The sequence below is a fragment of the Gymnoscopelus microlampas genome (assembly GCF_963454915.1).
Source record: "Gymnoscopelus microlampas genome assembly, chromosome: 21".
NCBI lineage: Eukaryota > Metazoa > Chordata > Actinopteri > Myctophiformes > Myctophidae > Gymnoscopelus > Gymnoscopelus microlampas.
The window spans coordinates 27,210,546-27,234,181 of record NC_139958.1 but is presented as its reverse complement, the minus strand read 5'-3'; the positions used below and the strand labels follow the sequence as shown (position 1 = coordinate 27,234,181).

Sequence of the window (23,636 nt, the reverse complement as noted above, 5' to 3'; positions counted from 1 at the left end):
TCTGAAGCCACTAACTATGATATGATACGTTAACATGAAGGGTGGACTCAGATTGACCATGAAAGATGTGTGCGCCAGTGTGTACGTACACCCCTTCCAGCCCCCACACGTCCAGACAACGGCCACGCACGCACGCACACACGCATGCACACACGCATGCACACACGCACACACATATGCACGCACGCACAAAGCTCCACTTCCACTCAGACTATAAGGTCTCAGCTTTCATTCTACCACCCAGTGAGCTGAGTCTCAGGGGATATTACTACAGTAGATGGCTTTGAGCAGTCTCCTCGTTCCATTGTGGGAGGGGTCAGCAGGCCTTCATTCTTCTTAAAGAATAGCTAGGAGCTTGTGGAATAACCTGACTTCGTAGAACTTCCCCATATGAACTCCCTGACTCCATCGCTGTTTCTCTATATATGGCTGTCCTGTGGACAGTAAGCCTAAATGACCAGAGTCATAAAACAAGGCAGTAGTTGTAAATGGAATCCATGGCTAAACAGCTGAAGTCTACAGGCTGCAGTCTAGAGTGAGCTATATGTTAAACATCATACGCAACTGCCATATAAAACCCTATGAGATTTAAATCCTGAGTTATATATAGTTGCGTGGCGGGTGTCGCACACAGAAAATAGCTGATCTACAAGCTCACAAGGTATCATGCTGCTGGCTGTAGATCAGCTATTGTCGGTGCACAACACCCTGTGCAACTAAGTATAACTCAGACTGTATTCACACAGCCAACCTTTCTGACAGTTGCATCCCAGGAGATATGCTAGGGTGTGGGTGTGGGTGGCTGTACAGTCCTCCTTTTGATGACAGCCTGTTAATGCAATTGTTTAGTTACACAGAATATTTTCACACATACCGCTGAGTTCATATGAGTTCATGGACAATCACCCACAAATATTGGCTGCCCGTGTATCACGATATTGTTTCTCCTGCTTGACAATTGGAAAATATGGTCCAAAACTATATCTATAAATGCACAGAAGCTCTCTCTGTGTGTGTGTGTGTGTGTGTGTGTGTGTGTGTGTGTGTGTGTGTGTGTGTGTGTGTGTGTGTGTGTGTGTGTGTGTGTGTGTGTGTGTGTGTGTGTGTGTGTGTCTGTACAATCCTCGTTTTGATGACAGCCTGTTAATGCAATTGTTTAGTCACACAGAATATTTTCACACATACCGCTGAGTTCATATGAGTTCATGGACAATCACCCACAAATATTGGCTGTGTATCAAGATATCTATAAATGCACAGAAGCTCTCTCTCTGTGTGTGTGTGTGTGTGTGTGTGTGTGTGTGTGTGTGTGTGTGTGTGTGTGTGTGTGTGTGTGTGTGTGTGTGTGTGTGTGTGTGTGTGTGTGTGTGTGTGTGTTAAGCTAATGTGTGAGCAGGAGGGAAAGCTAAGGTCAGTTTGTCAGTGTCCTCATATTGTTCTTTACATATTTGAATGTTCAACAATAGCAAAGTAACATTCTGATTAGATAACAGCTCATTCATTTTGATAACTCAGAGTGGTTCATGACAATATGACAAGAAAGGACGTTTCTTAGGTAGGATATTGCCAAATTGTCTCCCTAGAGACAAATGTACAATTCATACAAATTGGCCCAAATAAACCAGAAAGGGTGAACAAAGACCTTCTTTTAAATTATTCACATGAACCCCATCATCCTTGTTCTGGGAATGTCATAATAGGTGAACATTTGGTGAAAAGTTTTGTTTTACTAATGTGAGCAGATACTGGAGGGAAGAAAGGGGAACAGAGTATTATGTTCCGACATCAAGATGAAACATCCCTGTTTCCTTTCTTCTCTCTGGGAAGAAGCTGGAGCTTGGGGAATACTGCAGACTTTTGCCTATGGCTGGTACTGGAAGAGCCACTGATACATGCATACACAATCATCACATGAAAGCATGTGTGTAAAATTTGTGACACTCTTTGACGCAGGTATGCTAGAACACACACATAATACATGCATGCACACACACACGCACACACACACACACACACACACACACACACACACACACACACACACACACACACACACACACACACACACACACACACACACACACACACACACACACACACACACACACACCACACACACACACACACACACACAGTACAAATCTCCATGGGCAAACAACGTCTCAGGCATCCAGCTGGGCAGGAATTGCACACTGTGGGAGGTATGGAGACATTAGCATAACTAACAGAACACTCGACTTGCACGATCAGCCAATACAAAGCAAAGGGAGAATCAGAAAGTCCAAACAGAGCAGTGAGAGATACATCTGACTTTTCAGAGAGAGAGAGAGAGAGAGAGAGAGAGAGAGAGAGAGGAGAGAGCGAGAGCGCAAGAGAGCGAGAGCGCGAGAGCGCAAGAGAGAGAGAGAGAGAGAGAGAGAGAGTAAAAAGAGTGTTTAATTCATTTTTACACTCGAAGCATTTTGTTATCAGGGCTTCTATCTCAACACTGAGTTGGCCTCACACTGTTTGACTTCACCGGAGAGTGCAGATGTTTTTGGAATAACTTGTCGCAGGAAGCCCAGAAATATTTTAATTTTCACAAAGAGAGAACGGTGTAATTTCTTCTTGTTTAAGTGTATCCTGTCTGGTTTCCACACAGGATGTCGATGAAGATGGTATAGACTCTCCCTGGCATTTATCATTATTTACCCAAGACAGGATAAGAGGTGATAGCCTTGTGTTTTTAGATTCAGGTTGAATGGAAACAGCAGGGCACTCGGGAGGAAACATTTATAATAAAGATACAAAAGTAATGATTTCACCCAGCAGTCTTCTCGTCGTTCTGTATTGTAGGTGTGCATAAGTCTTGCAAATGTTTAGATATTTACGTGGAACATTTTTGGATTCCACAGCATGAGAAATGGGGGGGGGGGGCGCATATGAGCAGGGTCTTTGTTAACCCAACTCTAATGCCTGAAAGTTGACATCTCTGTAGCTTGGACAGTTACCTGAAATGTATCTACCGGTAGTTACTTTCTGTCTGAAGAAGAACAAACATCAAATGTCCTGCTTTGAGCACTTTCTCTACTTTTTTGGCGCATCCACCCAAAAGAATGGCAGGCCAGGCCTATACAAAGATGCTCCCTGGAGTGATCTTATACTTAAGCACTACACCCCATGCACAGACCGCACTCGCATACATATCATTGTTGCTCCTCCTCTTCTGAAATTATTCTGGCACCCCTGGTTACACTGCCATAAAAGTACTGTGGGGGACAGTTACTGTATACCTTTTACCTTGGTTTCTCTCATTCTCTGTCCCTGTCTGTGTCTCATTCTTGCTTCAAGTTACTCTGGGTGGCTCTCTTTTCAACTCTGTTTGATTGCCTGGTTGTCTAGTTCTCTAACTGAGGGAATTCAGAGCTACTTCCGTTGATTGATGTCGCACCTGGGTCATTGTAAGAAAACATAAGAAGTAACAAAAACAAAACACTAAAAATAAAACAGCAGAAGTTCCAGTTCCAACAAAACTATAGCCTACAACTTTATTTATTTTACTGGAAGGGAAAAAACACACAGGCAGGTGAATTTTAATTTGAAACTTGATAGACACTTCGTATCGAAAACTGAGGGAAACTATTCCACACCTTTAGAAATGTGATTCCCAAACCAAGACTCAATTCCCTTACCAATTTTCAGCTACACTGCCCCAAGAGAGGTAAACATTGCTGAGAGCTCCAACCAATAAAAAATTGTATTAGAAATAAGATTTCCTATCCTCCATAACCTATATCCGTATAGGGGTTAAATGGTTGTATAAAATAGGTCAGCCGAGACACACAGCACTTCATCCACACTGATAAACAGATTGGGATTCTCTAAGCATTTTAATTTGCTTAGTATTTCACTAAATATTGTCCAAACCGCAGAATATGGAAAGCGAACAGCAGACCATGTGATTTGTGAAGCGTAATACAAACTATAGCTGTAATATGCAGACCATAGCTAGACCATTACAAACTTTTGTTTCCTGTTCATCCAATTTGTCCTATAAATGGAATGCAGGGCCAGACTGGTGCCTGCACAGACTGGTGCCTGCACTTGTGCACATTTTGTTGTTTTTCTTCTCCTCAAACTCATTCACTGGTTGTATTTATGTTCTGTGTTTATTTTGGCGTTTAGACACAGTGGCCAGGAGAATCAGCAGTAGATATTGATCAATTTGTGGGGCCCTAGGCTACCTGTGCTCAAAATTGTGAGCACTAATATTGGTAAATTTCTAGTAAGCATTGTATGTGTTGATCGACTTTATTTGGTCGGAAGATTGCAATCTGTGCGACAACGGATTTTTCCCCCGTGCTTCAATGGTTGTGTTTGCGTGAGGAGTGTTATGTGTGTTCATAGTTCAGTTACAACGTCAAATGTCTTTTATCACAATTTGTCGAATAATGAATGTGGGTACAGAATAATCAGGATCACAAATGGTTATTGTCTCCGCCAGGCCGTAAGGCATGGCGAGAGAGTATGTTTTAACCCTCCGTCCGTGTGTCCGTCCGTGTGTCCGTGTGTTACCACCAAATCTCCGGCACCGTGGCCCGGTCGCTGCGAACTGTGCACACACACTCCCTGGATGCCAATTCAGAACCTCTGCCTCAAATTTTTCACATGGGCCTGTTTATAGGCGCCACCAGGAGGCCGATTTGTGCAAAACCGATTTTTTTCACATTTTCCTACAGTTTTTAACCCAAACGTCATGCAAATCGGTACACAGTATCTCTATAGGCATGTGATCAACCCTGATCTGTCCGATTTCCCATATTCCATCCTTATTGGTTATGGTTGCCATCCAAAGTTTTGCAGGATTGGTCCGTTTTGAACAAACTGCCTCAAACCATGAACGCAGCGTGCGATTTCCGTGAAATTTCACACGCACATTCCCACTAGCCGAGGAAGAAATGCCACCCTTTTCACATTGGCCTGTTATAGCGCCACCAGCAGGTCTAATTTAGCAAAACACATTTTTGGAACAAAATGCTTCAAATCATGAATGCAATGTCCGATTGCCGTGAACTACCTAAGAATAAATGGCACCCTTTTCACATTGGCCTATTATAGCGCCACTAGGAGGCCACAATAACGTATCTGACCTGGCGGAGACCTGTGCTCCGAGGAGCACTTTATCTAGTTCTGTCTTCATCTTATATCCAAACCCTCACTTTTTCTGATCACCTTCCAAATTGTCCTTGCTCACTATACAATAATCCTCACCCCATTATTATCATCCTCCGATCCTGCATTCCTCCCTACCCCGTAAATGTTCTCCTCCCTCTCTGCTCATGTCAATCTCCTGCCTCTCTCTTTTCCTTCCGCCGTCTTTTTGTTTTACTTGTCCCAACCTTTGTTTCCTCATACGTAATAATGAAAGTATCAATCAATCAAAAAAGACAGGAACGTGGGATGATGAGGTAAATTAGTCAGTTAAGTTTTCATTCATAACAGGCTTGAGCCCTGTGAGGTGTGCCGCAGAGAGCCGCCAGGCGGGCAAGTGCCTGAGCGGTGCGATGGCCGCACTGTCGAATCAGCGCTATTAGAGTTGGCATACTGATGGAGTAGGAATACCTGCGGGAACGATGCAAAGTTGGGAACGGTGCAAGTTGGGAATGCATGCTCCACCCAGTTACGGGTTATTATACCCCTTGTACCCATTGTCAGAGTCCCATTCTATGCCCACATATGGAGATCTCTGTATCTGTCTGTCCTTGTCCCTTGTATGCCCATACTGTATATGGGTATCTATATCTATATATGCATATATGCGTATGCCTATCCAACCAACTCGACACCAAGCACCACACTCCCTTTGCTCCTCAGAGATTGGTCGTGGCGGTTCCAAGATACGTGAACTACAGATACGCACGCATGCACATACGCAGAGTAGGGATGGTATCCGATATAAACCGATGTCGATATGAATCTCATTCTGTATAAAAAAAAAATAATAATAATTTTGTCCATTCTGAAAAAGGCATATAAACACTGAATTTGAAAAAGCAATGCCTCTTTATTCCAAATCTAGGCATGCACCGTTATTGAAATGTTGGCCCAAAATTATTTATAAAATAAAATATCTTGGGCTGTGGCCTTTACAGAAGTAAGTGTGTTTTAAAGTGCGTTAGTGGGGGAAAATAGATGCCATTTATACACATTTGGCTCCATTATGCAGACATCAAGAGAGCTACATTTGTGTTTCAAATCGTGGTTTCGTTATTTGAGCTTAATGTGGAGATTTTTGTCCCATTACATGAGATTTGAAAGTTTTGGCAAACTACCTGACCAAATCTCCTTGATTATCTGATCATTTGTAGCCATAATGTGTGTTTGTATAATCTTATCTATGCCAAGTTGGTTCTTGCATCCTATCCAAAGCCAATCACATTGGTTTTACAATGTATCCTCTTAGTCCTTCTATCACTGTGTTCCACATAAGCAATATATCTGAGCTGCTTCGGGCCTTCCCAGGGCCAGATCTGGGCTCAGTGCCTCAGTAATAGAGGATAAATCAGTTCTTAAAAGGCCCATAACGGGGAAGCCGATACCATCGCAAAAACCCATGATTTAAACAGAACCATGAAATCCCTTTGTTGTGCTGCAGGACTGAATGTGAGAGAGTGAGCTTGTGTGGGCTCTTGGTGCTGGTCTAGGGACTCTGAGTGCAGCATTTTTCCAGCAGGTAATTGAAAACTTCTCTCTCTGCCTGTGCATGTAATCTCCATAAATGCAGCATTTCGCGCTCTCCCGAGGATGCATGCCTGCATTTTTCTGTGGAGGTATATGGGATGGAGGGAGACGTGCCGCTTTTATTTGTTAACTGATGAGGGAGACAGAGAGGCTGATGTGGTCCACTCATGTCTCATCACTGCCCCAGGTGGTCTTTCTATCAGAACTTTCAGTCTCTTCCTTCCCTGCTGTACTTGAAACATACCATACTGACTGACCCGCAGCTAATGATGTACCGTAGGCTAAATGTTTCTCTGTGTATGTGATGCCACTCACAACTCAAATCTCACATCTACATCTCTCTGATGCGAGATCCTACAGTAAGTGAGACAACTTTTCTCTATGCACTGATGGCACGCATTGTGTATTTGCAAGCGAAGGTTTATGGGCATTTTATAGCCTTCGTTTGAACTGTTACAGTTGGGCCATTTTGTGCAACACACACCCCTCCTGCAACATTTGAGTAGCCAATCGGAATGGAATCTGAAGAATTTGACTGATACATCTTGATCACATGACAGCAGTAGTAGCCAAAACTGTGTTTTGAAGAAAACACAAAATGGGTTGCGTGAGTTGCGCCATGATCCAAGGATTCCAGGGGGAAAATTGTACGACCTATGGTTAAAGAGTTACAGGATGAAACTGAGAAAACAGTCAGCATACAATAAATGTCCTTTTTTTAAATGTACCTCTCCACAGACAGAGCAACGGACGTGTTTCAACCTAACAGGTCTTCCTCAGCGTAAAAGAGTTATAGGACAAATGGTGAAGCTCCATCATAAGGCCGATTTGAAAGCAACTTAAACTGAGAGCAACGTCTGGGGTGCACACAAAAGCCAGAGTAGACGTTAAAATCACCCCAGAAATGTTTTAAAGTGAATTACCCCTTCCTATAATACATTTCTAAACCCAAAACCCCCCAAAAAAACCTGCCACTGTGTGGGACTAAACACAAAAACAACATATCAATGTCACTAACAAGACACGCCACAACGTGCAGAATTACTACGCGCAGTCTGTAGGCCACTTCATACTGCTCAGCACACATCTGCCCCCTCGCAGCATAATTAATTGCGGCCAACACAAACTCACAACATTACAGTCGGCCATGTTGTTCCTTAGCGTCATCGCCGACCACCGCCCAACGAGACCCAAGTGAGGTCAGACAACACACTCCATATTTGGGCATAGCTCCATTGGGAACATCTCCTATTATGGCTTTATATATTATAGAGACCAACAAACACAAAGCACCGCGCAGCGGATAGGGGGGAGGGGCGCGCAGCGCCCCGACCCTCTAGTTAAATTACATTACATTCTACCAAAAAGAAAATGCTGGCACCCTAATAGGATTTAGGTCATTTTTTACAGGATATTTTAACAGATTTTAGACCGATATTGTATCATTTGTCTGTTACTCAGGGGCAGAGGAGGGGTCCACAAACACCATATTCCAGTTTTATGCTGAAACTGCCATGAAATCGCAGCCAAATAGAATAGTGCTGTGTAACTTTTCAGTTGACTACAACCCCCGGTACCCATGGCATTTTCAAAGCACCTTGTAAATCCCTGTTTGAAATCGTTGGCTGCAAGTGTTAGCCCCAAGTGGCTAGTAACAAGACCTCCCCTAGGCTGTAGAGATGTCACACGTATGTAGTGTAATAATATATTAGACGGAGGACTATAATCTGTGAACTTGTCCTTTAATTAATACCTGTTCACCAGACTCTGAATCATTTTGTCTAAAATGGTGTCGCTATATGGGTCAAGATGATTTTCTTTTCCATCAAATAGGCACCTTGCCATGCTGTCTCACATGCTGTGCAGATTCCTACAATCTGTAAGGCTAATTAGTACTATTTCCAATTCCTTGTCGTACAAGGCCAGAGCTCTTTCATGTGTAAATCTGATTAATTTACCCTATGGTGAGCTCATCAGATTGGATTTACATTTAGAGCTGTTTTTCGTACATCCTTCCCTGAACCCTCTCAGTGGGAGTGCTGGACTCACAGGATTTTGATGACCTGACATTTCCTGGCTAGCCTTTTCTCCAGCAGCGCTACTCACAAAGACAAGTCCGCTAAAATCAAAGCTAGGAAAAGGCACCCTGCTGCTTTTTTAAAATCCGAGTTTAGTGTGTTATGTTAATTTTGTATTGGGTCCAACTGGGTACTTATGTGGTTCAGAACAAGGATCAAAGGCCTTCCACAAGATACAGTAAAGAAGAGTGTTGCTGGCTATATTTGTTGTGGCAGTTACAGTAATGGGTGGATATAATCCAGGATGCCAAAGGACATTTTCTCAAGTTGTACAGTGGTGGTTTAACATCATGCCTGACTGTTTTAGGCTGAGTGTGGTTGATGAACAAATAAATCAAACTAAAAAAGTGCGCTCCTTGGAGCGTAAGTCTCCATCAGGATAGGTTGCCTACCCAGGGCCTGCAAAACCTGGAAGCAAGAATGGAAATGGAATCTGAGAAATCTGACAGATTCATCTTGATCACATAACTCCAGAGATAATATGTATGGATTTGCATGAGTTTTGGACAAAATCTGTAGGAGAAGTAGGATGTGTTTTTAAAAGGATCCCTGGCTAATAAGCCTTATAACCCTTAATACATTATAATTGCCCTATTTAACAAAAAATAGAAATGAAAAACACCTGAAATATTGTATTTATTTTAGAAATAGTTCATGTTTTACTCAATAGGGACAACTTCCGTCGCAAATTGATGATGTAATTTATCCATGTGTGGTCCAGCCCTATGGAATGTATGGAATGCATGTGCTAATAAAACATAATTCAAATATTGCTTTGATGCTCATATTAACCTTAGGAAGTATTAAGTTGTTTTTTATTAGCACATGCATTGGGAGCGGTCCCTATTGAGTAAAAGATTAACTATTTCTAAAATAAATAAAATATTTAAGGTGTTTTTAATTTATAATTAGTTATATAGGGCAATTATAATGTATTAAGGCATATAAGGCTTAATAGCCAGGGATCCTTTTAAGAAGACGCTAAATGGCACAAAGGGCGGGGCCTATCTGGGTAGTTGCGTCATAATCCAAGGAATATAGGGGAAAACATTTCTTGATTGTCCGACCTATGGTTTAAGAGTTATAGGCCAAAATGTGAAGCAGGCTGTTGTAGCCGACTTAGAGACTTTAGGGTGGCGGTTCTTCCTTTGCATGGACAGAATCTAAAGGAGTAGCAGCAAAAACGATGTTTAGCAAAATGGAAAATCTTGTTAGGTAAAAATTGGCCATTGCCTATTCCTTGATCCAAGGAATTCAGGGACATTCTTTTCTGACTGCATGACCTACAATTCCAGAGTTGTAGGCAAAAACATAAATTCCCCTGTTATAGCGCCACCATGAGGCCAATTTGAAGTTGATTTGAGGTTCTTCCTAGGCCTACTGGGAATTTGCGTGCAAAGTTTCACGCTGATTGGTCCAACAATGCCGGAGATTAGCTGAACAACTATTTGTCTGGCCTGGCATACATTTTCTACACTTACAGTACGTTTTAACTGCGGGCGACTCTCGGGCGATCGCCGGGCGACATCGTCCAAAAGATAAAGAAAATCCATCTTTCATCGCCCCCCCGCCCACTTCGCCCTATCGCCAGTAGTTGCCGGCTCTCATAGACATATAATGCACTTCCGGAAAATACTATCCTGATCGCCCGCAGTTAAAACGCACCGTCAGCCACTGGAAGACTTTGAATGAATTTATATTAAGTCTGCTGCCTAGAGGAATATTAGCCCGAACAATCACAACACGTCGCAATGTGACGTATTGTGATCTATTTTCGCCAAATGTCCCAGATTACGGACACTAGTGTTGATGTGGTTAAAATGTTTAATTATTTTTTCAGCACTCTGAAGAATGATTAGCTTGCCAATCATGAGATATTCATTGTATGATGCTACATTTCAATTTCACTTTAAACAACTAAGAATTCATATGTTGCAGTAAACACAGCAGAACTAATAAGATAAAACCGCAGGCTAAATGCAGAACAGATGCACAATGAGGCACTTGTAACAATGCTATCACTATAAATTGCAATTGCTCTTCCATTCATTAGGTTTTCCTTTCCTTTCTTAATGATGTTTATTGTATGTTTGTATCCGCCAGGCCGAAAGGCATGGCGAGAGAGTATGTTTTACCCCCTGTCCGTCCGTCCGTCCGTCCGTGTGTCCGTCCGTCATTCGATCTGTCTGTGTACAGCTAATCTCCGCCACCGTTGGCTTGCTCGCCGTGAAACTGTGCACACACACTCCCTGGATGCCACAGCAGAACCTCTGCCCCAAATTTTTCACATGGGCCTTTTATAGCGCCACCAGGAGGCCGATTTGTGCAAAACATATCTTTTGACAGTACTCCTACAGATTTTGTCCAAAAATCCTGCAAATCGGTACACAATATCTCTATAGTCATTACACGAAACGGGTATTTCAGATTTTTCATATTCCATTCTGATTGGCTAAAAATGTCTTCCAAAGTTTGCAGGAGTACTCCGTTTTGAACAAAATGCCTCAAATCATCAACACAGCATGCAATTTCCTTGAAATTTTGCACGCATATTTCCACTATGCCGAGGACGAATTGCAACTTGACATTTTTCAAATCAGCCTCATGGTGGCGCTATAACAGGCCGATTTGTGTTTTTACCTATAACTGCACCGATCTGTGTAAAACTTTGTAAGCGCACTCCTTAGAGGTCAAGGAAAAACATTTGCCCTGCATTTTTCACATCTGCCCTTTATAGCGCCACCAAGAGGCCGACATATGTAAATATGTTTTTTTTATATTACTCCTTCCGATTTTATCAAAATTTCACGCACATCGGTACAGATGATCTCTATAGTCATGTGATCAAGACGGATGTGTTTGATTTTTCATATTCCATCCTGATTGGCTAAGATTGACATCTAAAGTTTGCAGTAGTGGCTTGTTTTGAACAAAATGCCGCAAATCATGAACGCAGTGTCCGATTGCGGTCAAACTTTGCACACACATTCACACCATGTTGAGGAGCAAATACCACTCTTTTAACATTGGCCCGTTATAGCGCCACCAGCAGGTCTAATTTAGCAAAACACATCTTTTGAACAAAATGCCTCAAATCATGAATGCAGTGTCCGATTGCCGTGCAAGGCCAAAGAAGAAATGCCACCCTTTTCACATTGGCCTATTATAGCGCCACCAGGAGGCCACAATAACCTACCTGACCTGGCGGAGACCTGTGCTCCAAGGAGCACTTTTTCTAGTTTAGAGTATGTTTTACCCCCTGTCCGTCCGTCCGTGTGTCCGTCCGTCCGTCATTCGATCTGTCTGTGTACAGCTAATCTCCGGCACCGTTGGCTTGCTCGCAGCGAAACTGTGCACACACAGTCCCTGGATACCAGAGCAGAACCTCTGCCCAAGATTTTTCACAGGGGCCTGTTATAGCGCCACCAGGAGGCCAATTTGTGCAAAACACATTTTTTGACAGTACTCCTACAGATTTTGTCCGAAAATCCCACAAATCGGTACACAGTATCTCTATAGTCATTAAACGAAACAGGTCTTTCAGTTTTCTCATATTCCATCCTGATTGGCTAAAAATGTCTTCCTAAGTTTGCAGGAGTGCACCGTTTTGAACAAAATGCCTCCAATCATGAACACAGCATGCAATTTCCGTGAAATTGTTCACGCACATTCCCATTAGGCCGAGGAAGAACTACCATTTGAACATTTTCAAATCAGCCTCATGGTGGCGCTATAACAGGCCGATTCGTGTTTTTACCTATAATTGCACCGATCTGTGTAAAACTTTGTATGCACACTCCCTATAGGTCAAGGAAAAACCTTTGCCCTGCATTTTTCACATCTGCCTTTTATAGCGCCACCAGGAGGCCGACTTGTGTAAAACACATTTCTTTATACTACTCCTTCCAATTTTATCCAAATTTCACGCAAATCGGTACACATGATCTTTATAGTCATGTGATCACGACGGATGTGTTTGATTTTTCATATTCCATACTGATTGGCCAAGATTGACATCTAAAGTTTGCATTATTGTCTTGTTTTGAACAAAATTCTGCAAATCATGAACGCACCGTCCAATTGCGCTCAAACTTTGCACGCACATTCACACTATGTTGAGGAACAAATACCACCCTTTTAACATTGGCCTGTTATAGCGCCACCAACATGTCTAATTTAGCGAAACACATGTTTTTAACAAAATGCCTCAAATCATGAATGCAGTCAGTGTCCGATTGTCGTGCAAGGCCTAAGAAAAAATGGCACCCTTTTCACGTTGGCCTATTATAGCGCCACCATGAGGCCACAATAGCCTACCTGACCTGGCGGAGACCTGTGCTCCGAGGAGCACTTTTTCTAGTTTTTTTCTCCTTTCTTTTCTAGTACTATCATAGTATATTAGTACTAGAATAAAAAGAGGGATTGGAGGCTTAAATCTAGCCCTGCAGGTGTGGTATTACAGGCTTCTCAATGGGAATCAGACGTGTGGTGTGAAGTATAAGCTCTTGCGCTGCACAATGTATTCTGTATAATCACAATTCACTTTCCCACGCTTGGAGCTGGCACATGGAAAAGGGTATATAGCCTGTGACATGCATGGCACTGACAAGCCATCATTGACACCAGGCGTTTGCCTTTCTGTGTGACACTGCTGTGCCTTCAATCCAGTGAGAAGATTCCTTCTTAATATCAAATAACCAAACAACAATAAAATGGAGATGTTGACGGTTATTTGAGGAGCTTAAGCATCATTGCACCCATGTTATTATGTTGTGAAGTGGCTGTGTGACTTAACCTAATAGACAACACTCAGATGTGTTTCACAAAAGCACATTATCTGTCATTAGTGTGGTGATTTCTTTAATACATTTAGATGAATGAGACTCTGAAAACAAGCAGACAACAAGTACAGTATGCACCACAGCGTTTGGCTGGGCCAATCAAACAGCAGTTCCAAAATTTAATTTGTACAAATGGAACCAAATGGACCCGGGCCATTTGATTCCATTTGTACACTCTTTTGAGTTATATAGAATTGAACTCTGTGTATTCATTTATTTTCCTCCCACATTGTCTCAGAATCAAGCAACAGATCTGGACTACTGAATATTCAATCAATGAGTTTTCGTAGACTAATTATAACGTACATCTTCATAAACAGGGAGTGTGCATGTGGTGACTCAATAACTCGCGGCGGAAAATAAATAGATTTTTGTATTTTTACTCCAAGGCAGCTGTGTTGTGTGCCTGTGTGTCTGATGAGGGCTGCACGCAATAAAGATGTTATATCTTTATTCCTCTTTATATGATAATTCAGGCCAGCAACATTGCAATGCATTGTGCTGATTCCCTGCCTCAGCAGCGTCAGGATTGCAAGACATCTATTCTTAGCCATGATGAAATTAATGGAACATTTTATTGGGTGCAGGTTGTGCTTGCGGTGTTGCAGCATTGTAATGAAGAAGAATGTTGAGGAATGTTGGGAAAGGGGGGATGTTGGCACGCCCCCAGGCAGGGCCTATTTGCCATTGAATTGGAAACACTAAGTCCTCCTTCCTTGAAACAAGTTATGATTAATGTGGTTGTTGTTGTATGTTTGTGCACACATGTTTACTGATTGAGTGAGTACAGCACGTGCCTATAAGCATAGGAACATATGCATTAATGTTCACTCACAGGCACACATGCCTGTTGTTTCCTTTTTGTGACACAGCTCAATTGAATTATAGTGTGTAATGTTTTGTGTAACTGTGATGTGGATCGAAATAAACTAAACTAAACTAAAAAACGAAACTAAAGCTATAAACCCAAGTGCACTCACACATGCATGCAGACGTGGTCACGTGGATGCACATACTGTACCTGTACGTGCATGCACGCACGCACGCACGCACGCACGCACGCACGCACGCACACGCACACACACACACACACACACACACTCGCACTCGCACTCGCACTCGCACTCACACACACACATGCACACAAAAATGGTTCATTTAGGTTTTTGTAGCTCTCAATTTGACAATGATTGCTATCTTACATTTAGTAGTAAAATTCATGTTAGCAATTATATATGGTAGTACTGTATGTCAATTAAAACAAACCACAAGTTTAATTCTGATGTTCCTACTGTACATACTTTAAATACCTCCCAGGTGTGATCTGTGCCACTGTCAATAATGATGTCCTCTGACAGCAATGTGTCTTTTCTATGATGTCCTTAAGAAAGACATGGTACTACTCTCTCTACTCGCTCATAAGTCACACTCAAAACCACTTTGTGAGACTAGACAGCGATTGGCTCTGGTCAAGGTGCCACACAAAACATAGGACAATAACTATTTACAATACAAACAGCAATGTGCATATGACAGTATTTATCTTCAATATCATCAAGGAAAGAATTATACATGCTGTATACTGTGTTGTAATGGAAATCAGCTGATGAGCAGCAGTCAGGGTACAAGGTGAAAGTTACCCTCCTACAATTCTGTTTTCCATTTCCAACTAACTATATCAACACAAAAAAACACCCACAAGTACCTCCTCTCAGCTTACCGTGACCTCTGAAGATGTCATAGCTATGACATGATTTCTTGACATTGTAGAGGGCCATTAAGTCTCTGAAGATATTACTGATCAACTATTCTATTACAAACCATGCTTAATTAAATGGCTTTTCGCCACGTGGTCGTTTCCAGCACACACACACACACACACACACACACACACATACACACACGTGCGCGCGCACACGCACGCACGCACGCACACACACGCGAGTACACACACGCACGCGCGCACGGGCACAATGGAGTGTCCAATTGCTGATTATGGCAGTGGCTGTCCCAGCTGCATGTAATTGACAGGCTGTGTAAACACCATCTGTGTGTCAGGTGAGAAGAGTTCACCTTCACAGCTAGTGTTTAGCCCAGAAATGACCAGCATACTGCTTACAGACAACAGGCTAACTGCTTAGTAGCTGCTCAGTGACCCATAAAAAGATATGATAGTGTCATAATAGCCATCTGGTCTGTCTCTGTTGGTTCTATTAATACATCTGCAGGCTAATTTGAGGCAAATGAGGAGAGGAGCTGGGCATGCAAGGGAGTCACATATTAACGGTTAACGCACGCACACACACACACGCACACACGCTAACTCTCTTGGTGTCTCTCATTCATGTGTGCATTTCCGTGCACACGGCATGCATACGCATACTTACACTAGTGCATGCACACTAAAGCATACACAACGTAATGAGTAAATATTCTCAATGACTTCATAGTTTCCTTTAGACTCAAAGTTTTCTCTTGATACATTTTGTGACCTTAGGGCCCATCATTAAAGATTGGCGTGTGTGTGTGTGTGTGTGTGTGTGTGTGTGTGTGTGTGTGTGTGTGTGTGTGTGTGTGTGTAGGGGGGAGCAATTGTAATGGGAAACAAAATAGAACTGTTTTCGGCACACCATAATTATATTTCAATCATGCAAATGAGTTGGGTTTTGGTAGTTAGAGGGCTGTTGGGGTGTGTAATTGAAAAAGCGAAAGATTGTCTCGCATCAAAATGTCGTGGAATGCGCTGGCTGGCTGCTAATCAGAACAGCCCCGGTGTGCCGCACCCAGATCGGAGCCTCAATCTCACTAGAATTGAATCGTTTTATCTTAATTAACTGTGCACAATCCATCCAGGTTTGTGAACAACGCCAAATTTGTGCTCTTAGCCAATTTGTACAGAGGAAAAAAAATATCCCTTTTACTTTAATACATATCCCCCCCCCCAATTATTGGGGGTGGGGCAGGCTTGACAGGGATCTGCGATTGAATGATAGAATGTTGTCTGTCTGGATTTATAGGTGGGCATCTAAAGCAGATTATCTGCTACTGATGGAAGGCCACTAGGCCAATGGTTTTGATAATGTAGGTGGTGTCCTTACTCTCTTGGTGTCTCTCATTCATGTGTGCATTTCCGTGCACACCAGTGGCGGAGCGTCCGGGGAGGCCAGGGAGGCGGCCGTCTACGGGCCCGCGACCCTGGAGGGCCCGGGCCGTCAGATAGTAAATCGGTAAAATCAGGCAAAAATAAGAATTAAACAACATAACCCTAACCTAACCCTACCCTAACCCTAAAACCGAAATAAAGTGACAAAAAGCCTCCCAAAAAGTGACCGAATCCGCCCAAAGATTGGCGCGCGTGTGTGTGTGTGTGTGTGTGTGTGTGTGTGTGTGTGTGTGTGTGTGTGTGTGTGTGTGTGTGTGTGTGTGTGTGTGTGTGCGTGCGTGCGTGCGCGTGGGTGTTTTCTCCACAGTTAATGGCAAGATCCCCACAGAGAGAGCATGAGTAAATGAAATAATGAGAGAAAGGGGGAAAGAGACAGTGTGAGGGAGATGCTGTAATTGTAATAAAAATTAGTTTTTTTTACTAAACGCTTTATGCCCATGGTTTTGTTTCTTCAAACTTTGTTTGCTTCTTATTTTGTCTCACTGTCAACAACACCCCTCGATCGACATCCTCCCTGACTGTCAGCATAGTTCTCGTGAAGGAGTCTGTGAGAGATATGCCAGATTTATAATTGGTTGTGCATCGTGTCATGCAACTAAGTATAAATCAGGCTTTAGACAAGTAGAGCGCCCTCATTTATCAAACTTGCATGCGTCCAAAAAGTAGGCATTGCATTTTAATGCATTGCTCTCTGTTTATCAATATGTCATCAATTTGACGTAAGCGTATATAAGTCTCAGCTCGTGTAGGCTATGTTTTTCAGCGTGGACTTGCGGATAATCTGACAGGAATCTAAACATACTACTCCCAAAACCCATAATCCATGTCAAAATATTCAATTTGATAAAGCCAACATCTATATTAACCCTAACCCTATGTATCATATCTCTAACATAAATAGGTATCTGGGTTAGTAAATAAAAGAAACAAAAAACTAAAATAAATAAAATGGATACAAGTCCAGAGCACGTGCGCTAGGCCTCAATGATATGTAATGATTATGAGCTCATTCAACTCTGGCACCACCCCTCATGTGAACGTCCTTTTGTGTAAAAAGCTTTATCACTTAACCGTTGGTTCCTTGTGTCCTGATCCTGACGGCCTTTGCTGCATGTCACTCCCCACCTCTCTCCTTATTTCCTGTCAGCCTACTGTCCTATCCATGAAGGCATAAAACCCCCCAAAAATCTAAAAATAAAACCATCCCAGAGTCATCGGTGACACAAACGCCAAGTCAATCGGTCGGACAGTGTCCGGTTATGCCAAGGACAGGTGCGCACAGACACAGGTTCTGTGAATATACTGTATAGATGTTTAGCTGCAACCTTACAGCTAGTATAAGCCACTCAGTCGGTCTATCAGCCTGTCCAAAGGTTTTTAAAAAAAGTGCAAACAAGAGCTGGCCACAGCTTACCTTGGATTACGTTCTTGTTCTGCTGAGAATTTGTGGTGTCAGGAACCAGGGTAAGTATTATAAATTATAAATATTGTCTGTCATGTCTTGTACTGGGAAGGATCCGGAAGGCCTCTATCATTCATATTACGTTCCACTAGCCAACCAGAGTGTGACATTTTACTCTGGTCACTGGTATTTACCTGTATTTTAGAAACATTTTTTTTGATGAGTAAACCTGAAAGCCCTGCGCTAATCTTCCCCACATCTTCAGAAAGCAATTCTTCAATCTCAGCTAAATGAAAGACAAATGTGCCTAATTAGTCAGGCAGCGGGTGTAGTGTAAATGGTTGGTTTTGGCTGCCGGGCACGTCTCCTATGGCGGGCTATAAATATTGACTGTAGTAGATTGGGTGCAGTGAGCAGAGCAGAGGAGAGACGGTGGAACGGGGCCGACTGTGACAGTATAGTGACAGCCTCGGTGCTCATCCCTGCAACACGCTCCATAAACGGGGTGTGTGTGTGTGTGTGTGTGTGTGTGTGTGTGTGTGTGTGTGTGTGTGTGTGTGTGTGTGTGTGTGTGTGTGTGTGTGTGTTTTTTCAGTGCAGGTTGTGTGTGCTCATCTACCGTGCTGTATGTACACTATTTGTGTGACTGTGAAGGACTTGATTTGTGCGTGTGCTTTTGTCCCGTGTCTGTCGGTGTACAGTACATCTATGTATGTGCTGTGGGGGCTCTGTTTATATGTCTGTGCTCCTGTGTCTATGTGGCATAGTATACGTAGATGCAGGCTGGTGAGAAATTAAAGGAAAAATAAAACAACAACATAATGTGCCTTAGCAAGGTGTTGGGCCAACCACGAGCCCCAGAACAGTTTCAATGCACTATAGCATCGATAGTACAAGTCTCTGGAACTCTAATGGAGGGATGGAACACCAGTGTGTTTTGATGATGGTGGTGGACCTGGGAGACAACAATGTCTCCCGTTCAACTGATCCCACCGATCCGGTGGGATCCGACACAACATAACAGAGCCACCTCACTGTTGTGCTCAAACATTCAGGCCTAGATGCCGTTCTCTTGGTGTACACCGCACATGGTGTCTCGCCCACTTGTGGAGAATATGGCAAAGGATGACTCATCTGACTTCTCTTTTTCTCTTGCCACAGAGCATGATAGGATGTTATTATGGCCATATCCATTTTAAGGCATGAACGACAAGCAGGTGCATAAAGGTAGCCTTACAGCATTATATTTTGGATTTTAGACTATATTTGCACAGAATTTCCATAACTTTGATTGGCTCAGCTGGCCGGCAATAAATCAAAATATGGACTAATCTCAAGTCATGGCCATAATATTCTGTGGTGGTGAGTGCCGTCCATGTGTCTGGTTAGAGTCAGCTTTGGGACAGTTGATTGAAGTCATACTATGTTACATAAATGTTTGTATTATTTTGCGGTGACACCTCACATACAGTAGCTCCTTTGTCATTGTCTCCGCCAGGCCAAAGGCATGGACGAGAGTATGTTTTGCACCCTGTCCGTCCGTCCGTCCGTCCCAGCTAATCTCCGGCACCGTTGGCCCGATCTTAGTGAAAATGTGCACACTCCCTGGATGCCAGAGCAGAACCTCTACCCCGAATTTTTCAGATTGGCTTGTCAGCTGTTATAGCGCCACCAGGAGGCCGATTTTTGCAACAAAAAAAAAATTGCTATTACTCCTACAGATTTTGTCCAAACATCACGTAAATCGGTGCACAGTATCTCTAAAGTCATGTGATCAAGACGGATCTGTCATAGATTTTTCATATTCCATACTGATTGGCTAAGATTGGCTTCCAAAGTTTGCACGAGTGGCTTGTTTTGAACAAAATGCCTCAAAACATGAACGCAGCGTCCGATTGCCATGAAAGGCAGAGGAGGAAATGGCAACCTTTTCACATTGGCCTATTATAGCGCCACCAGGAGGCCACAATAACCTATCTGACCTGGCATAGACCTGTGCTAGAAACTACTTTTTCTAGTTACAGCATGGGTCTACATGGAAGGAATTCTGAACGCTAAATATATATTTTGGCGCAAGTGTTGGGGGCAGACACTTGCAAGTAAAAATGTTGTTTAATGATCTAAATAGAAGTTGTGAAAAACACATTTATGTCGAATGGTTATTGTGAAAAATATACCAGTGAAAGATGATATCAAATAACTTTTGTTTAATTGAAAAAGTTACACAGTATTTAAGCTTTTGCAGAGATCTTTACAAGCTTCTCGTAGAGCTTTTCAATTCAAGTGGTAACGTTTTACAGGACTGGACTGTGTATTCCATGTATTATTCATCTTTGTGATAGCATCCCGACCTGCACGCAACACAACATCGCAGTGACTCTAGTGACTGCTGTTGTGAAGTCTCTTTATGCATCTGTGTTCGATGCTTCATCTTCAATATGTGCATTGTTGTTGATTTGTGGTAGGACAATTTGGCATTGTACAGCTTCACAACACTGTTGCACACACAGTTTTATACAAAACCTTTCATATGTGGCAGTCTATCCATCTTGCTGAGTATTGCCCTCTCGTGTGAAGTGTGTGCGTGCGTGTGTGCGTGTGTGTGCGCGTGTGCGTGTGTGTGATAGATGGAGAGAGGGAGAGAGTGTGAACTTGTGAAGCAGAGGATTTGGTAGAGAAGAATATATTTTCTGCGTTTGCTCCCCCACAATAGCAGCTGAAAATCACTGATTTAAAGGTGCAATCCATAAGTGTTATATGTCTCTCCTGTAGCCTAATTTATATGATGATGTCTGAACTCCAATAAAGACGGCAGGTGTACAGTTTAGTTGAAATAATGTTGTATTCATTCAAATAAATCCTGAGTTGCAGTTTTAAGTCAATCACATTCAGCTACCCATTGTACCCGTCTGTCTGTGTTCCATGTGCCCATATTTGCAGATGTCTGTTTCTGTCTGTGTCCTTTTTATGCCCCATATATGGAGATATCTGTATCTGTCAGTCTTTGTCCCTTTTATGCCCATATATGGAGATCCCTGATGTCATCAGTATATGCCCATATATTGGAATACCACAAATTGGTTGGATTGGCGGTACTGGACAACTCGATATCCGAACTACTCGACGGCGGGCAACGCACTCCCTCGAGTCCTTTCCACTGCGCTCACTGCGTTTGAAGTCGGTCGGTCCCATATACTGTATGCACATGACCATATACTGTATGGGCATAGCGGTCAGATCTGTGGCTCTGTACAACCGGATGTTTGTATCTGTCAGTCCATGTCCATTTTATGCCCATACATGGAGCTAACTGATTTGTTTGCGGCTGATTGCCATGACGACACATTGAGGTTAGACAACACACTCCTATTTGGGTGTAACTGCCTTGGGAACTCCTTATGGTTATGGCTGAGTCAGAGTGACATCAGAGGTCCGCCTGCCCGCAGGCCCGCCGGCCAGCCCTCGCATACCAATTTTAATATAGGTTTGTTATTCATTATTTGAATGCTGTCTAGCTGTGATTAGCTAGCCATCAAACCATTTCAGTTATTGCAGACAAAAAGCCCCTTTCAGTCATCTATCACTTAAGATGGCTTTGATGGGTGCCAAATGGTATCTTGCAGAATTTAAAAGCAATGGCATTTCCTGTAGATGTCAGAATCCATTATCATGGGAAGACGCTGTAAAATTGGCTAATTTGCTAATAGTCCAGAAGGCATCAAAGTCAATTCCCTTAGAGAAGAGATGAGTTGATGCTTTTGAAGGCAACATTCAGCATAGTTGAGGCATGGCTGGCCCATGGGATTACCTGGCAGAAACTACCCATTGTGTAAAACAGCCATACTCATTAATTCAGTATAACAATAAATGGCATATAAAAGCACAGAGAATGCCAATGAGTGGTAGGCTGCATAGAGACAGAGAAAGTTAAAGCGTAAGTGGCAGAAAGACCAATAGAGACTGATAAAGGCTGAGACAGAGAGTTTACACTTTGCTGAAAAGTTAGAGCAGTGCTTGTTTAAAATTTGGAGACCTTTGTGTGGCTGTCCAATATTAATTTCACATCCAATGAACAGTGTGTGCTCTCGGGCAGGCAACAGTGTGTACCCGTAATGCACTCCTTTACATACCCCACTGCCCACTGCTTTATGGGATGATGGGCTAATCACACATCCTGGATCGCACAATCACTCAAAAACTGGAAAAAAAAACACACAGACAAGACAGATAGGACACACACACACACACACACACACACACACACACACACACACACACACACACACACACACACACACACACACACACACACACACACACACACACACACACACACACACACACACACACACACACACACACACACACACACACACACACACACACGTTTGCAACATTCCTGAGAGAGGCTCAGCATTGATGCTGAAAAAATGATTAATGAACTCTGGCATATTATCCATACATCCATACACTCACCGACCACTTTATTAGACACTCCTCTCCAACTGCACATTAACGTACATTTCTAATCAGTCAATCATATGGCAGCAACACAATGCAGGGATGTACACATGGTCAAGACGATTTGCTACAGTTCAAACCGAGCATTAGAATGGTGAAGAAAGATGATTTAAGTGACTTTGAACGTGGCATGGTTGTTGGTGCAAAACGGGCTGGTCTGAGGTCTGAGGGCTGGTCTGAGGTCTGAGGGCTGGTCTATTTCAGAAACTGCATGACCCACTGGGATTCCCCCACTTTCTCTCACATACCCCTTACAGTACCTCTATGTACATCTATTCTAGATCATCGTTCAGACTCAGAGAATCACTTGATTTTGTGTGGAGCGACAAGGCAATCTGAGACGGACAGGGTAAGGCCTTTAGTTTAGCTTACAGTTGTATCCCCCCAACGTGTATAAATCCCCCCTGTATGAAGCATTTAAGGGGTGAACCCCCCCTACCATCCTCTATTTTTAATATTATGTTACAACGTATCTCTGAGTGATGCTTTAAAACCCTCCTGTAACCATTTTAATTGAATGACTAATGTTTATTTAGTGTAATCTGTGTTTTTGCAATACTTACCACAGCACATTTTCACTATTAACTCACAGCATCCCTAGATCATTCTTAAATGTTTTATGAATATTGCCCCCTGTATGACTAAGCACAACTGCTACCCCAAAGTGCTTTTATCTCTCTAACAGCTCTGGCTGGCAAGGTGTGAATGTGGAAACAACAGAGCCTGCTGTTGACAAGGATAACTGTGCCAAGTTGGACACAGAGGGGCAAGGCATGACAGCCAACATGATGCTTTTAAGAGACTAAGTCAGGTGCCTTGTTAAAGTACCACTGATTGTTGAACATCAGTCATCAATAAAGACTTTGGTGTTAAATCAACTGCAATTACTGATAAAGGACTAATACCTCCTT

General features: G+C 42.8%; 1 protein-coding gene across 1 annotated transcript in view; it reads left to right on the top strand.

The window, feature by feature from the left end:
* LOC311037885 (transmembrane protein 132C) overlaps nucleotides 1–23,636 on the top strand; it is a gene marked incomplete at both ends in the record, with an annotated part of 185,402 nt that overhangs the window by 8,982 nt on the left and 152,784 nt on the right. The window contains 2 exons of the mRNA XM_084047177.1: nucleotides 16,783–16,866; nucleotides 23,411–23,496. Of these exons, the coding sequence (XP_083903303.1) occupies nucleotides 16,783–16,866; nucleotides 23,411–23,496 (170 nt within the window). The remainder of the gene's footprint in view (nucleotides 1–16,782; nucleotides 16,867–23,410; nucleotides 23,497–23,636) is intronic.